Genomic DNA, 15,996 nt, shown 5'->3' with positions numbered 1-15,996 from the left:
GCAGCTGTAAATGTAGAAAGGGAGTATTTAAGAAAGTTATCTACAACGTTATTGACAATGACTATGATTTGTATATTTTGGCAGATATCGTTGTCGGGACCATGTCTCTTAATGGTTAAATCTCTCGGTTCTTTTCACTTACATCGAATACTGAAAAAACGCAAATCTGAAAAAGCTTTGGAGTGGGTTTCATTTCTAGATTTGTCAGCACATACAGTGCTCGTGGGTGTCACGAAAATGGTAAACGTTGCATCACCTAAGGCTTCCCTTCCGCCATGCCGTGATATGCTGAAATATAGTTAGACGATAAACCAAACTCAGTGATCATATCAAGTGTAATCATTAAAGTTGTTATCAGATATGACAATAAACATCAATGTGTTGCTCAAGTACTCGTACTTTTGCCCTTGCAGAAACTTGTCCACTGAGACAATAATTGAATACTGACTTGTCATCAGCTGGGATCAACTCCCCTGGATTGGTGGAACACCTCTTCACCCGGTGAGTCACAAATACTTTATAGTGCGCGAGAAGATGTTTTCGGTCACACGTGACCTGATTACATTTCATTCCCTGATTACATTTCATACCGTCCAGCCAGAAACTACAAGGTCAATAAAGTTGAACTTGACAAGCTAATGCAGCCATATTAAAATACGCGCCTGGGTTGTCTCAGAAAAAAATATAGGAAAAAATATGTTTTGTTCTCTGGTTTCTCTTAGCTATTTTACGAATTATTTGAATTCAATAACATTGTATAATTTTAAATCATAACAAAAAACCGGAGAAAGAACCATTGAGCATCCTGTATAGTTCTAAATACAGTTATCATATGTGTGCCAAGTCGGATGTACTAATTACTTAGCTAAAACTGAGCCAAGAGCCTACTTCAAGTCTATCTTTGAGGCTGTTAACAAGTTGTTATAACAATACTACAAACTAACCTCGTGGTCTTCTCAATGATAAGGGAGTATGTGTAGGGTTAAAAGGGATTTAATCGAATGAGCGTGTAGAGTGTATTTCAAGGTCGTCCGGATCTGCCCTAAAACATACTTAATCTAATAATAAACATCATTGGTAAGGACAGTAAGGTACAGAATGACAACGATACTAATAATACATTTATATTTATAGTTCATTCTTTCTGTCAACCAATCCCTCTTGATTACACTTGTTATAGAGTTAATCATGCAAAATTAATGAAACCATACCTCGTCTCAGGGACGGAAACTCGACCCTCTCTTAGAGACGTACAGTAAATAGACCTTCAAAAATAATTACACTATATATACATATACCATAACCACAGTTACACTTACTTACATGTATGGAATACAAGCATTATAATTTCTACAAAATACTATACATATATACATGATACATATACACATACACGCTGGCTAAAATACTGTATACAACAACAATGCGAACGCTTTAACCACTAGGCTACCCGACCGCCGCACCCCCCCCCCCCCCCCCCCCTCCCATGAACATATAAAGAAGTCAATACTGTATTGTGCATAAGGAAATTATCCTTGCATCATCATAAGAGCCAAGAGAAACAAGTAACAGCTAGGTTCACGATATAAGTTAGAAACACCACGTCAAAACAATATAAAATGCTGATAACAAAATGAGAAAGAAATTAAGCTAGCGAGGCATAAATTAGAATCCAAACGAGTTTGGTAAATGTGGTATATCTAGACAAAATATTACATGGTTTGATTGTTAAGTAAATGAATACTAACTGGTATGAATGACTGACAGGTTCTGTTTATTCACGTTTTCGGCATGCGCTGTCGACAACCAGGAAGAAAAAGCTCATATTCTGAAAATATAATATGCTATCTGTCATTTAGTCTTTGTGTGCCTTTTTCACAATTTGCTGCTCATAATACCTGCAGATATTTTGTGGAGAAAAGGCAGTTATTTAGCTATCATTATTTACAATTTTGAGTATCATATTTTTGTTTGAATTTGACAGACAAGCAAACAAGCAATGGACACAAACGTTAAAATACATTGTATAAAGATTTTAAAGTACAAGGGCATAATAGTCGGATCAATACCAAAATGTTTTAAGCAACGAAAACAATAAAGTCTTTGCTGGCCCTTTTTAAATAATATCTGTATTGGCTTTTCCACGAAAGTTGAGAGTGAATAATGCTGCACAGATATTTGTATTCATGAATAGTTTCAATTTCTTCAATATCTTTGAGACAGGTAAGGGTTCTCATTTGAACGTCTTTTTCGGAAGTCGATTATCATTTCCTTGGGGAGGGTGGGTGGGTGGGGGGGGGGGGGGGGGGGGGTGGGGGTAAATAGAAACAGGAAACTTGACTGAAGTTGATGTCGTTTCTGAAGTTGATGTCAGACTCTAAGAGGAGACTTTCACAGGTATCAATGTTGATTTCAAAGGATATACTTTATTTTGTGCTTTTGTGTTTTATCTAACCAAAATGAGATGATGCGAATGAACCTTTATTTATGTCATCCTAGAAATTGCATTAAATATAGATTGCACTACGCCACTGCATTCCACTTGATTCTTATTTTCTTATCTTTGAAAATGAATCTAATATTGCTCTTGGATACATCAGGTGAGAAGCACGTTGCTTCATGCATATGTATTTTGTTGAACCGTCAACACAGTTAACATAACATCCTCTTTGTTACCAACTACAAGGCTCAGTATATAGGTTATTTTCTGAAATATTGTAATGTTGAAAGATTGGTAATAGTTAATAGATAGTGTATCGTGTATACATACCTGGTTTGCATTTAATAAATACGTTTTCATACATAAAAGTTAAATAGATTTCCTTTGGTTATATAGGACTTTGTATGTTACAGGTCAGTGATGGGTTTCATACCAGGTGATCGGTGTTCATTGGTGAGTAAATACTTACAAATGTGACAGTGACTGTGTAAAACGTAAACCAATAATAATCCAGCAATTACAAAACTACTAAAACTAAAATGTAAAGTGATCTAAGATCTTCTTTTTTGTCGGTATTGTCTAACTGCACCTTCTGTACCCTGGTTGACATTCATATTCATATTATTTGAATACTTATTTGACACAAGGAAGATGCTAAAGATTATGAAAAGCCGTTAAATCATTGAGATCTTTTTTTAAATCATTGAAAGTAAAAGGTATTGTTTACTGCGAATGTATAAGGTGATATCATTTGTTATATATTATGCATTATTTAGTAAAATATATGCAATTTAAAATAACGTTAAAAGGGACGACACATAAATACATAAACATCTTAAACACTACAAATACTAATTGAAGGTTTGTGAATCTGGAAACAGGGGAGCATTGTAGCACAGTTGTACCGTCACCGCCTGTCAAAACGGAGTTGATGTTTGTTTTTATCCAAGAACTCAAATTTTCATTGTAATCAATGAACATATTCATAATTGTTCCAGAAAACTAAAGGACTGTGGATTTGTTTCGTTCTGAATTACCTGTATGGCGCATGTCAATCAGCTTCAGCAGGTAGGTTCATCTAAATGTTGACTGTTGCATATGTGAAGAATGATGACTGAACAGATTATTAATCAAAGAACGTTTGAATTGTCTTTGTCTTTGATTTTGTTGGTCGTTTTTTTTTTATCATTTTACATGTAGTTGTTATTCTTGCAGTTGTTGTACTATATACTCAACGCGTCGTTTGTCTTGTACTTTGACTCAGTGATTTGAGATACACAAACGCGACAAACACTTTCCACAGCCATACAAAACCATGTAGATATGTGGAGGACACATTTGTCAAGTCAGTGACACAATGATGCCCAATGATCAGGTGAACAGTTAACTTGCCTCTGCAGGATAAACTTTTTCGCTACAACTTGATATCATCACTATTTAATAGTGATTAAAAAACACGTGCTTATGATACACTAGTAGTCGGAATCATATAATGGACACTGCTTTAAGCAGATTTTTCTTATGAATATGGAAAGGATTTTTTCGCTCTGTTCCCTATCTGTGTTCTACAATACTGACGAAAGCAATCAGCATCATCCCCAACTTTGACGTGTGGATTACAAGTGATTGCAAAAGAACGCTTTGTTTAGCTAAGTTTCTCCACATCACAATATCCTGTTGCAGTCTAAAATTAGCGCAAGAAGGATGAAGCGACATGTCACAGACTATTCGAATCCGTGTCACTTGCTAACGTGTTACTATACACTATACACGTGGCTTACTGTTTATGATACCAGGACTAACTGCTTGCATTCATTATGCAACAATCTACTGAAGTTGCATGTTGTGAGATGAGTGACGGCAGGTCAGACAAATACTGTTTGGGTTGAGTGGCACTAATTGGATTAGTTCTTAGTTCTTAATTCAATTCTTTATCCTCATGAAACCACCAACGGTGGAACAAGAGTGTGTTTTACAAACAAATATATGTTCAATAAAAGTGATCATTCAATCGGGAAGAGTACATTTAAGTATTCTTTCTAAAGAATTTGTAGACATTTGAAATAAACTTTGACAAATTCCTCACTCGTCAGCAATAACTGTGAAGTCACACAGGGTACAGGTTCTTTCTCTTCTGACTATACCAAACCAGCAGCTCGTCTCTATAGGCAAATTATGGTTACAGGTTCTAAAAGTTAGAAGCGGGAAATATATTGTTCTTGGAAGGAGGAGGTATTTTTCAAAGGATTGGACAGATTAAAGTAATTTATAGTAAGTTCCCTTGGCACTATTGCACACAGTACTCCGCCCTTATTGTGTAAATTGATCTTTTAACATTAACTCTACTTTAGAGTCTAGCCACTTGTTGTACACATATGGGTCATTGAACACATGTGATATGCCACAGTTATAAAAACTCTTCTGGACATTTTTAATCCAGCTATTATTTACAGAATTATATATTTTGAAAATGCTAAGAACATACTGTGATAATTTAAGAGGGTTATCATGAATTTCCAGTTTGTGCCAAAAAGTAATTACTGTTTAAGCTATGGCTATGTGAAGAGGGAAACGGCCCAATTCGACATTTACCATGAAGTTTGGGGTTGACGCCGGGAGACCCGTTGCCATTAAACACAATCATATGTACCTTTTGATTCTTGCTATCACTAAACAGAGGTCTGACAACATTTGCTTAAAGATCACGTTAGAACGACCTTTCGCGAATTCTGACTGACTAATGAAATAACTGACAAGAAGTCGACATTAGCCAGTCAGACTGCAGCTTTCTCGAGCTTTACAGGACTAGTTTCAAACTGGCGACTTCCATTCCAGACTACGCTTGACAAATATGTTGAGATGTTGTCATCGATAAACAAAAATGAACAAAAGGACACTCTGGAAAGTCTAATAATCTGAACTGCAAAAGAAACGTCACAATGGATAGATACATGAGAAACTTTATTTATCCAAACACTGTAAACATACTTTGAGACCTATTAAAAAGATGAAACTTAGCAAAACTGATCATCAAGGTTGAAATTAAAGTGTCAAATGTTCTTAAAGTGAAACACAACACTAGTCTCTGAGAAAATGGCATCACAAGTCAGTATCTCGTGTATCCACCATGTGCATTGATGACATGGAATTGATGAGGCGGATGATTAAGGCCATAGGCACTTGAGCCCACACTTGGAGGAACGCCTGACGCAGTTCAGCTGCAGTTGTCGGGCTTGGTCGGACGTCATTCAGCCGTCTTTGAATCTCGTCCCACAGGTGCTCAATGGGATTTTAAACGGGACTGAGGACATGCCACTGCATGGTTCTGATGCTATTCTGCTGGAGGAAGTCTTTTGTTGCTCTCGCAGAGTGGGCACAGGCGTTATCATTCTGAAACTCGTGGTTGCGGCGACGTGACATCTGCTGTGGAGATACAGTACTCGTTTGAGAAGAGGACTCTTCTCCAATGCTGGTGGCGCCAATGCTGGTGCTGTGTTGCCCACTGAAGACGGTCCCGGTCCTTACGTGGACTTGAAATGCATTGGCAACTTGCGGGGGCGGTTTGTCCAGCTTGCAATCCTCCAAGGGACTTGATCTCGCTGATTTCTTGTCAATATTGGCACGTGGTAGCAATTCAATAACGAATGAATGTTATCCGATCTTGGTGGATTTTTATTAGGCAAGAAATGGGGCAATGCATGTGCATTTCAATTTGCACAAAACTCACGTGCATCGGCTTACCATGGCCGATGTTGTGATGCGTTTGGGCGATCGGTTTTATTGTCAGTGATTTGTTTATTTATCATCAAATTTCATTTTTCCTGACAAGGTAATGTTAAATTTTAGAAACTTTGATAAAAAATTACCCAGATATTTAAATGACAACTTTTCATGCAATGTTACTTGGGGTGAAGTTTCTTTTGCGTTTCGGTATATATGGTCGCGATTGTGTGGCCGTACTTGTCAAAGCCTATGCAGTGTCTCTTCCGTTCAAATTTTTATCCCATTGAAGAGAGAGATGGACGATGATTTTGACAGAATCAGCATGATTAGAAAACATATACTGATGTTTTGTCAAACACGTAATGGGATATGCTCAGATCTTTGTTAAGCGGTAACTTTTATTGAATATGGAACTCTCTGACGAAAGGTTTGGGGTTTTATCTGATCAATATTGACTGAAAATGAACATAATAGGTAGCAAAAGAACTCTAGCACAATAAAACAAACGTTACAGTCTTGAATTTATTCTGAAACTGAAAACCTAGATGGTTATTCCCCAAATTCATTTCACAATGGTAAGCAAGGGGGATAATTTAGATAGATCCACTAGGCATCAGTCAAGGATTTCAACTGACCATCCCTCCACAATAGTTTTATTGCTATTTCAATGAAATTTCATGAAAAGTAATGTCCTATTATATCTTTTAAATTCCAAATGTTAGAAATTGATTAGCAATAGTGAACAATAATCTTCTTCACTTCTTCACATTGGAGAATTGTTATTTCATTGAAATTTAAAGACAAATAATGTCAAATTATATCTTTTAAATTCCAAATGTTGAATAGTCATGGCGAAACAATAATGTTTTTAACTTACAGGTCCCATGCCAGTTATGACACAAGTTACGATATTGAACTTGGACTTCATGCTTATCACCATAACCAAATATGTCTAATTTCAAAATTATAGACACATCAAAGTCAGCAAATGTCTCAACATGTATAGACCGGGAAATGTGTATCATATGCCAAAAACAGAAAATCTGAACAAAAAGTGGAATAAAACATGCAGACTGCTCTCTAACATCAAAATGGTACCAAACGTCTTTTGAAAGAACAGACTACACTAACATCAGACACTCACAAAACTCACTTTTATGTGACCTGACTGCTGCTGGGGCGGATGTTCTTCATGACGCAACAACATTTGAAGTAGACACACGAGTTCAAGAATGTGTACCACTACTTGAAGACACTAGTTTATCAGCAAAGTTAAATATGCCTGGAAACCATATAGCAAAGTAAATGGCACTCTAAATCGAGCTAGACCTGCCAGGATAACTGAAACACCCACTACTGATGGTGAAATAAAAGTGCCTGGGGTTGTATTCGCTGAACAAGTAGCCTCCTAAAGCTTTAAACCACAACTTTAAAATCATTATGGATGCTGTAGAATCGTATGCTAAAAATGGACCAAAAGAGAAGAGAGTTACCAAATCCAAAACTCCTTGTTATGATGACACAAGTTTAATCTCTAATTGGAAAAAGGCCATGTTCCATGCTAGATCATATTATTTTGTTGGTACTTTCCACGGTTGTAATGCCACGCCTGAGGATGACGATTTTTGTGATTTGGCGAGAAAGTCAGTCAAATACCAGGAACTGCAGTGTATTCTATTCCTGACCGTGAAGCGTCCTTACCTCAGTGTATTGTGTATCTTTGTGAGCAGCCAAAACGCAACACGACCGAAAACGCCCTGACCTCGTGCTATAAGTATTATAGTTCGGATGTACGTTATTGCATACACATACCCGATAACTTCGGTAAAATGAGAATGTTAAAAATGATATCATATTGTAGAAAATGAAGGTGTTACAAAAATACGAATACTCCATGTTATATTTGTCACAATTAAGAATCAGCGCAAACCATCGTTGTGTATTTAGTACAACTCCTATGTCGCTGGGATATTTCTGAGTGCGGCGTTAAACAAAAAAACAAACAAAGATACATACTTGTGTTGCTGTGAGGTTAAAATGATAATGCAGTTTGGTGATCATCGTCTTAGACAACAAGTAGTTATATGTCCTGTTTTCTCTCATGGTCAGATAATTGTTCGATGACGTTGACCGCCAGTGAGGGTGAGATTACAAGTCCTGGTTACCCTGGCAACTACATCAACAACCTCAACTGCACGTATATCATCGCGGGCGAAGGGCAGAACCACACAATCACCATAGACCTGCTTGAGCTGGCTCTGGAAACAGCTTCCGGTTGTAGCTACGACTGGCTCATTATAGACGGTGGCCCAAAACTGTGCTATGCTACAACGTTCCATAAGACATGTAAGCATTGAATCTGTCTGAAGTGACATTAAAAGAAAGTGTACATAAAATGCATGATCCGTCTGTGTTTTCCCTCTGTCCAATCCATCTTTGTGAATAATGTGAGTTGCCCTTCTGTGTGACCCGTCTATTTGACCAACGCGGCGTTAAATCCCATTTTATCTCACCACCTCATCTCTGAGATACGTCAGTGTGATAGACCATTTGATATGTCTTTATTATTCGTTTATAAGTTACGTTTATGTGATTTGTCCTCGAATGACACGTAGGATTTGTCCTCGAATGACACGTAGGAATACAATTGAAGGCGATTTGTTTCTACTACTAAAGTGAGGGGCAGCTTTCACATCTCAGGTTTCATCTCACAAACATGTTATCCAATTTTAGGTAAGAGATTGAACTCCAATATAATTAATGCTTACAAAGGCGTTCACATAATCTATTTATCATATACATATGTTAAGATGATAGTAGCAACGTTTGTGTTTCAGATGCCTTTAGGGATAGATTCGTCATCAACTTTAGAAGTGATACCAGCAACACTGGAAGAGGGTTTAAGATACGATATTCTATTGACGTAAACGGTACACTATTTCATTGCTTGAAAAGACATTATTTACACAGCAAAAAAAATGCAGTTTCCGGTATCCGGATACCTGCCGGATACCTCCGGACAGTTATCCAAAACTCATCCGGGTATCCGGTGGCAGATACCTTGCCGGATACCAGATCCGTGGTATCCGGCTTGGACACCTCACCGGAAAGTATGCCACCTGGAATCCGGGTATCCGGCACCGGATACCTCACCGGATACCTCAATCTGGGTGTCCAAGGATCCGGCACCGGATTCCTGATTCTGAGTTTCAAAAAAAATGTCACAATTTGGGGGATGCATTTTGTTCAATTAAGTGTGAAACACCTAAAAATATATTGGAAACTAACCAAGAACATTGCTGAAGGTATCCGGCAGGTATCCGGATGCTATTTTTCGAGATGTCTTATTTCTGGTAAATAATTTTAGCCTGGGCCTATCAGATAGCTGTAGTAATATTCTGTGTCATTTTAGTTGTAAATATCCCCTTAAAGTTGAGATCTATGGGCATGTACTTTTGGAGAAGACAATTTTTCAATTTCATCTATAATTCTTTTTAGATGTTAAGCTGTTTAATGAACAAACATCAGTTCTAATACATGTATGATAATATCCTTAAATTTCTGAGGGTGACATGTACCAGATTTCATCACACTACAGAGAGCTCTTCCTCAATTACTGTGAACATTTTTACTGAAAGACATTGAAAGTTAATTTGACCTTCAATATCAGTTGCAACTATTTCAAAAACAATTGCAAAGTGCTTCATTCAGTGTAATACTGACAAACATATGACTATGATACACAACTATATGTATAAGAGTTATTTAGACTTCTGCAGGAAAAGGCACTGTAGAGAAAAAGTAAGTGTATGACCTTTTGTCAGCTTCTATCCCTGCCCTTAGGAAGAGTTTGGCCATTAACAAACTTTTTGTCTGGCTATGACATTGACCTTTGACATAACAGATCACAGTGTTCACATGATGGTTCCTGTTGGTTCCTGATGCAGTATGCAATTTCCTCCTATTCTTCAATACTCATAACAGAGCGGGATAACTGTTTGCTTGAAAGCATCAGCAGACCATGCTCACAAGTTCAGAGTTACTTGCCCTCAAACATCCTTTTCCTTCTATATCGCCATGGAAAAACAGGAACCAGGATGAGGGGAGGCCAGATGGGCTCTATCCCTGTTGCATTGTGTTAGTAAAATTTCTATTTGGTGTTTGGGTCCACATTTATAGACAAGTAGTCGCAAACATCATTCCTTTCAAGTGATTACCACATGGCCAAAGAAAACAATTTTTTCAACGTCCTTGAAGGGTCCCACTCCGACTTGGCATTGGTTGGTCTTCTCACATTAGCCAGACCAGCCTTTGTGAGTGTGTCCCAGTGTCACTTGGCATACAACTTCTCGGTAGGCCCCCATTGAAATAACAGGACTCTCCTCATCGCTGTCTGCCAATCACTTCGGAACTCTGGAAGGGTCCTTCCAGACTGTCAACCTGTCATCCGGGTATCTCAAGCTGGACTTCAGTTTCTGCAGAATTATGTATAAGATTTTAGCAATAAAAAGAATTGTTGCAACATGTACTTACAGATAAAAGGCAGCAAATTCACTTAATTTATCATATTTGAGTCTTGTTATATACCAAACATTTGAGATATATATTGTTCCATGCTGATGAGTTGAAACAATCATTAACTGACATCTCTTAAAAATGTTCCTAGCAGCCTATGCTTGCCATACAAGCCAAAGTAATAGATGAGGTAGCAAGTGGGCTCCTTGATCGCTCGTAATCGTACCCCAATAACGTGGGATATTGTCCATAACAGTCATCATCGGTGCGTCTGGATCGATATCATAACATTAATCACAGGTTTGTCTAGTTGAGATTTGAGATTTGATTATTTATAATCCTTGTCATTTAGCCGAACTATTGATGGATGTGGTGTTAAATGAGTGAATTTGGTTTAACGCCTCTTTGAACAATATTCCAGTTATATGTCGGCTTGCTGTGGGAAGAAAGCCTGAAGTGATGCAGGTCTTACATGTTTACCACTTTGATGAAACCCATAAAGCAACCCACGACCATCGGTTTCTGTCAAGCCCAAGAGATGCAACTATGCACAGCAAGTTGTGGTGCCTTTGATAATTAGGCCATCCATGCCAACAGGTGATAAAGAACAAGCAAACTGAAGAAATATTTGCAGAATAGCTTCATGAACATGATGAACGAAAAAGAATTTACCACACGCTGCTACTCTTCTCTTGTTCCTCATTGCTTCTCTTTTTCCGTTGATGCTGTGCAGATGACTGACTCATTCATTCATCCAGACATTCTGCAAACATAAGCTGCAGCATTCACATTACAGAAATGTCCAAACTGTACATGCTGTACATTGAATTCAATTAAAAAGACCCCATTTGAGATTCCAACTTAGAACTGTCCTTATTAAAATATTTTATCCCAAACATTCAGAGATAAAACATAACCCCATATTGAACAACTGTCAAACAATTATTTGATAACAAAGCCAGGGTCATTCAACATACACTTTGCATAGGGAATCACTTGTTGCAAAAAAGATCCTCGCCAGAGTCATTCCATGAAATATTGAATTATTAAGTTAAGAAGCTTATACAAAACAAGGACATAACAGTGTAATTATTAAAATATCTTAAGCGTCAAAGAAAATAAAGTCTTTGTTGGCCATTATTGTAAATTATAGTCTGTATTAGCATCCCACGAAAGTTTAGAGTTAATAATCGTTCCTAGATCTTTGTACTTATTAACAATTTCAATTTTCTTCATTTTCTATAAAAAGCGGATCTAATTTGGATCATCTTGTTTTGACCACAAATCCATTACGCCCCTTATGCAAATCCTTGTCGTCATAACAAACAGTTGACCATAATACTAAAAAAGGACCCTTGACGTTTACAGTAAAGTATGTAGAGCAGGAAAATATCTAAATCAATCCGTTCCATAAGATCTCTGCACAGAAATCATAAGGTCACGAAGCCCTGCTACGTACCTGGCATCCGCATTTGCTGCCAATCGCCTTTTCAAATACTGTTGACTTCCGCTGGGCTCGGTCTCTAATATCAGAATATTGTTTGGCGCAAGTTGACGACGCGCATAGGGAGCCGGGGAACCAGCTTTGGTTAACACGACATAAGCTGGTTCCCGGCTCCCTATGCGCGTCGTCAACTTGCGCCAAGTTATATTAGAGACGAGGCCCAGCTTATACACTGAACACGATCGGTGATTTCGTCAAAATTGGCCAAATATTGAGATTGCAGCTGAGGTCATGCTGGCACCTGAAGTGACACATTCAGGTAAGGAATATGTGAATATTACAATGATCACGTATTAAAGTCATTTACCACATGTAAGCCACTCTCATGTGACACATTAACTTTCATAGCCAACATGTAAGTAAATCTGTAATTATATTTTTATAGGACAAGTAGCCTGTCTATCATATGTTAGTATTTGCTTATGTATATAATGTAGAAATATGTTTACTTTAACTGGATACTTTGTATGCTAATGTGACTCACTGTCTTATTTCATATACTCCCTGTACACTGTGAGAATGATTAATAGCCTCAACTTAATTTTTCCAGATGTGAAGAATCAAGAACAGATTTAATGACAGGGAAGTTTTGGAACCCTGATCATCGTGAAGTGGAAGATAAGACATTTTAAGGGTATGAACATTTTCACTTGAACTAGTTGAACAATAACCATGATGACAACTTTATCATGGGGGAATTTTTGGTAGTGGGGTAGCCTAGTGGTTGAAGCGTTCACTCTTTATGCTGAAGACCCAGATTTGATTCCTGCCACATAGCTGCGATATTGCTGAGTGTTAAACGTCAAACAAAGCTAACAGCCGCATACTTACTCATGTGGGGATTCCAGGTTGAAGTTGGCCCCCATCAACATGATCAACCTATGCTAGTTGTAAGAGATAACTTAATGGATCGGGTGATCAGGCTCGCTGACTTGGTTGATCCATGTCATCGTATCCCAATTGTGTGGATCGATGCTCATGATGTCAATCACTGGATAGTCTGGACCAGACTTGATTATTTACAGACCGCCGTCATATATCTGGAATATGGCTGAGTTAAACAACAAACACCAACATGATTATACAACCTGCTCTTGTGGATACCATTTTGAGGATCCTACACATAACTTCTTTTCACGTCGTAACTATTGCAATATGTTCTACTACATGTGTTTTAAAAAAAAAAATTCATAGTGAACTGGATTTGCAAACAAGCTGATGGCTTATCTAAATGATGCTCAAATACAAAATAAGTATTAATAAAATGCTAATTCTATACTATTGCAAACTATCAGTTGAGCAATAATGTAATCATCAATGTAGCAGCTGAATCAGGCTTAATTTGAATCGTTCCTTGCTTTAGTTTCAATGGGAGCCACATTGGAAATAATTATCTCACTTATTATTGATATTTAATATCTACCATTAATTGGTAGGCCAGAATAGACACTGACCAACTGAAAAGAACTACCTGGACCATCGACTAAAAACTATGTATATTACATTTAAGGAACCTTAATTCGGCTACTGGCAATAGTCATGAGTAAAATCATTTTCATATTTTTATCATTTATCTAATGTTACTTACTTTTGTATTTGGGATGATATTTGTATTTGGTAGCCTAGTGGGTAATGTGTTCTCTGAAGCACTGGGTTCTATTCCCCACATGGGTACTGTGTGAAAAGCCCATTTCTGGTGTCCCCGCAGATATATTGCTGTAATATTGCTAAAAGTTGTGTGAAACTATACTAACTTGCTCACTCATTATATAGTATTTTGAGATCGCTTACATGACTTGTGTGATTGAAAGTTTTGATAATTATGAATACCGTATTCGACGTAATAAGCACCCAGGGCGCTCTGAAAATTAGGAATAGGGGGCTCGTATTAGAATATTATTTTGGTGGAAAAAAACAGAGTTGAAAGATAAATTTCGTGGTTTATGCTGACAGCCTGAAATGTTTATGTACGACAAATATATTTTTCCAGAATTAAAGTATGTGTATTATACGCGAATAAATAAGTCTTGTATACATTGATCAATTGGAAAGGGTGCTAATTGGGATTCTTCACTAGCCAATATATTAGCAAATATTCCTGTGGGCGCTTATTACATCGAATACGGTAGTTCTGTTTTTATGTATAAGAACCTATTTTATGCAATTTTTCATTGCCTTGTTTACCCTTCCTTATATTTTGATGTAATGCAAACATTTGAGAAAAATTCAGGTGAGCCTTATGGCACTACAGGAATTGTTTTCAGAAGATCAATTACAATTTTGTATTTTCTGTAAAATTTACTGGCTTTTTTACATTGGTTAACATGGTTTGGTTAACAGTTGCTTGATAAATTGTCATTACCTTACTGATTGAGAAACCAACTTTTTATCCTTTGTCAATATATGTATGTTTCTTATATTTTTAATAACAAGCTTTTAAAGATGTTATAAATTGTTTCAGGTACCTGGATTTCACAATGACACCAGATCAGACAAGTCATACAAAGAACTCTCCGGATGATGAATAATCCCTCCTTCCCCCCCCCCCAGAACAACTAACAGGTTCACCTCAGAAAGTGATGATTCTGAATGAATAATGCCATCAGTGTGATTCTGTAGGTTGTTTTATTACGACATTAATCAAGTCTAAAGGAATTAATACCACAGCAGTGTGACTATGTTTATGTGGTGTACACTGACGCTGACTATACAAATCTGAATTACTTTTGTGGTTTACTGCACAAACACAATTGACTTTAGATATTCTTCTACCTTGAAATCCTTCTGAGATTTGACTAATTTGTTTATTTAGAAAATGGCATTGAAGCATCTGTTTCTGTTTTTGAAAATTCTTGTTAACACCTCTGGTTACTGAACCAATGAAATGTCATAAAATCAATAAATATGATTTTTTATCTTAACAATTTTTTTGTTTTGCTTCTTTAAGAAATATGATATTGATCATTCATAACATAGGTGCTGACCATATATCAAATATACTAATGCCCTGAATGTTTTCCTACAATTAATACAGCTCACTGAACGAAGTTTTTAGCTCCTTGTCAGTAGAAAAATTACATTGATATTTTTATGTACCGGTACTTTATTAGGTGTTTTCTGTGGATGACATTAGTTTTATGCACCCATTAAGTTTTTAGTTCCATGTCAGTAGAAAAATTACATTGATATTTTTATGTACCGGTACTTTATTACGTGTTTTCTGTGGATGCCATTAGTCTTATGCACCCATTTGGGTCAATTATATTCTGTTTCAAACTTCAATGAAACTCGTCTGTCAAGATGTAACAAGTACTGATACAGTTCCAAAATAATCTTTTAATCTTACCAGGAACAAAGGCCCAAGTGAGCACATAGCCAATGACTTTCATTTTTTTGTCAGAGTGAGTATGGTGTTATGCCACTTTATGAGCAAAATTCCAACAATATTATGATGGGTGACACCAAGCAATGTACCGATGTGGTGAATCGAACGCTTCAAACACTAGGCTAGAACAAACTGGGAATATGAAGATGAAATGTAAGGATATTATCATACCAGGACTGAATGCTTTTCATTTGATACGCTAAACATCTAAAATGAAATATATATAAACTTGAAAAATGTTTTCACCAAATGTACATGCCCATAGATCTCAACTTTAAGGGGATATTTACAACTAAAATAACACAGAATATTACTACAGCTATCTGTTATGCCCAGGCTAACATTATTTACTAGGAGAAAGACATCTCGAAAAAATGCATCAGGATACCTGCCAGATACCTTCCGGATACCTTCAGCAATGGTCAATTT

The 15,996-nt window shown here is 37.0% G+C and overlaps 1 protein-coding gene across 1 annotated transcript in view; it reads left to right on the top strand.

Moving 5' to 3' along the window:
* The window catches only part of LOC139467124 (cubilin-like), a 188,013-nt gene that overhangs the window by 33,600 nt on the left and 138,417 nt on the right, over positions 1-15,996 (top strand). The window contains exons 2-6 of the mRNA XM_071248843.1: positions 414-501; positions 2,854-2,893; positions 3,439-3,508; positions 8,273-8,509; positions 9,001-9,093. Coding sequence (XP_071104944.1) covers positions 2,861-2,893; positions 3,439-3,508; positions 8,273-8,509; positions 9,001-9,093 — 433 coding nt within the window. The 5' untranslated portion in view covers positions 414-501; positions 2,854-2,860. The remainder of the gene's footprint in view (positions 1-413; positions 502-2,853; positions 2,894-3,438; positions 3,509-8,272; positions 8,510-9,000; positions 9,094-15,996) is intronic.

The sequence above is a fragment of the Haliotis cracherodii genome, unplaced genomic scaffold, assembly GCF_022045235.1.
Source record: "Haliotis cracherodii isolate W230 unplaced genomic scaffold, xgHalCrac1.p SCAF_19, whole genome shotgun sequence".
NCBI classification, from domain to species: Eukaryota; Metazoa; Mollusca; class Gastropoda; order Lepetellida; family Haliotidae; genus Haliotis; species Haliotis cracherodii.
Note: the sequence above shows the minus strand (reverse complement) of the source record. Positions and strands in the feature narration are given on the sequence as shown.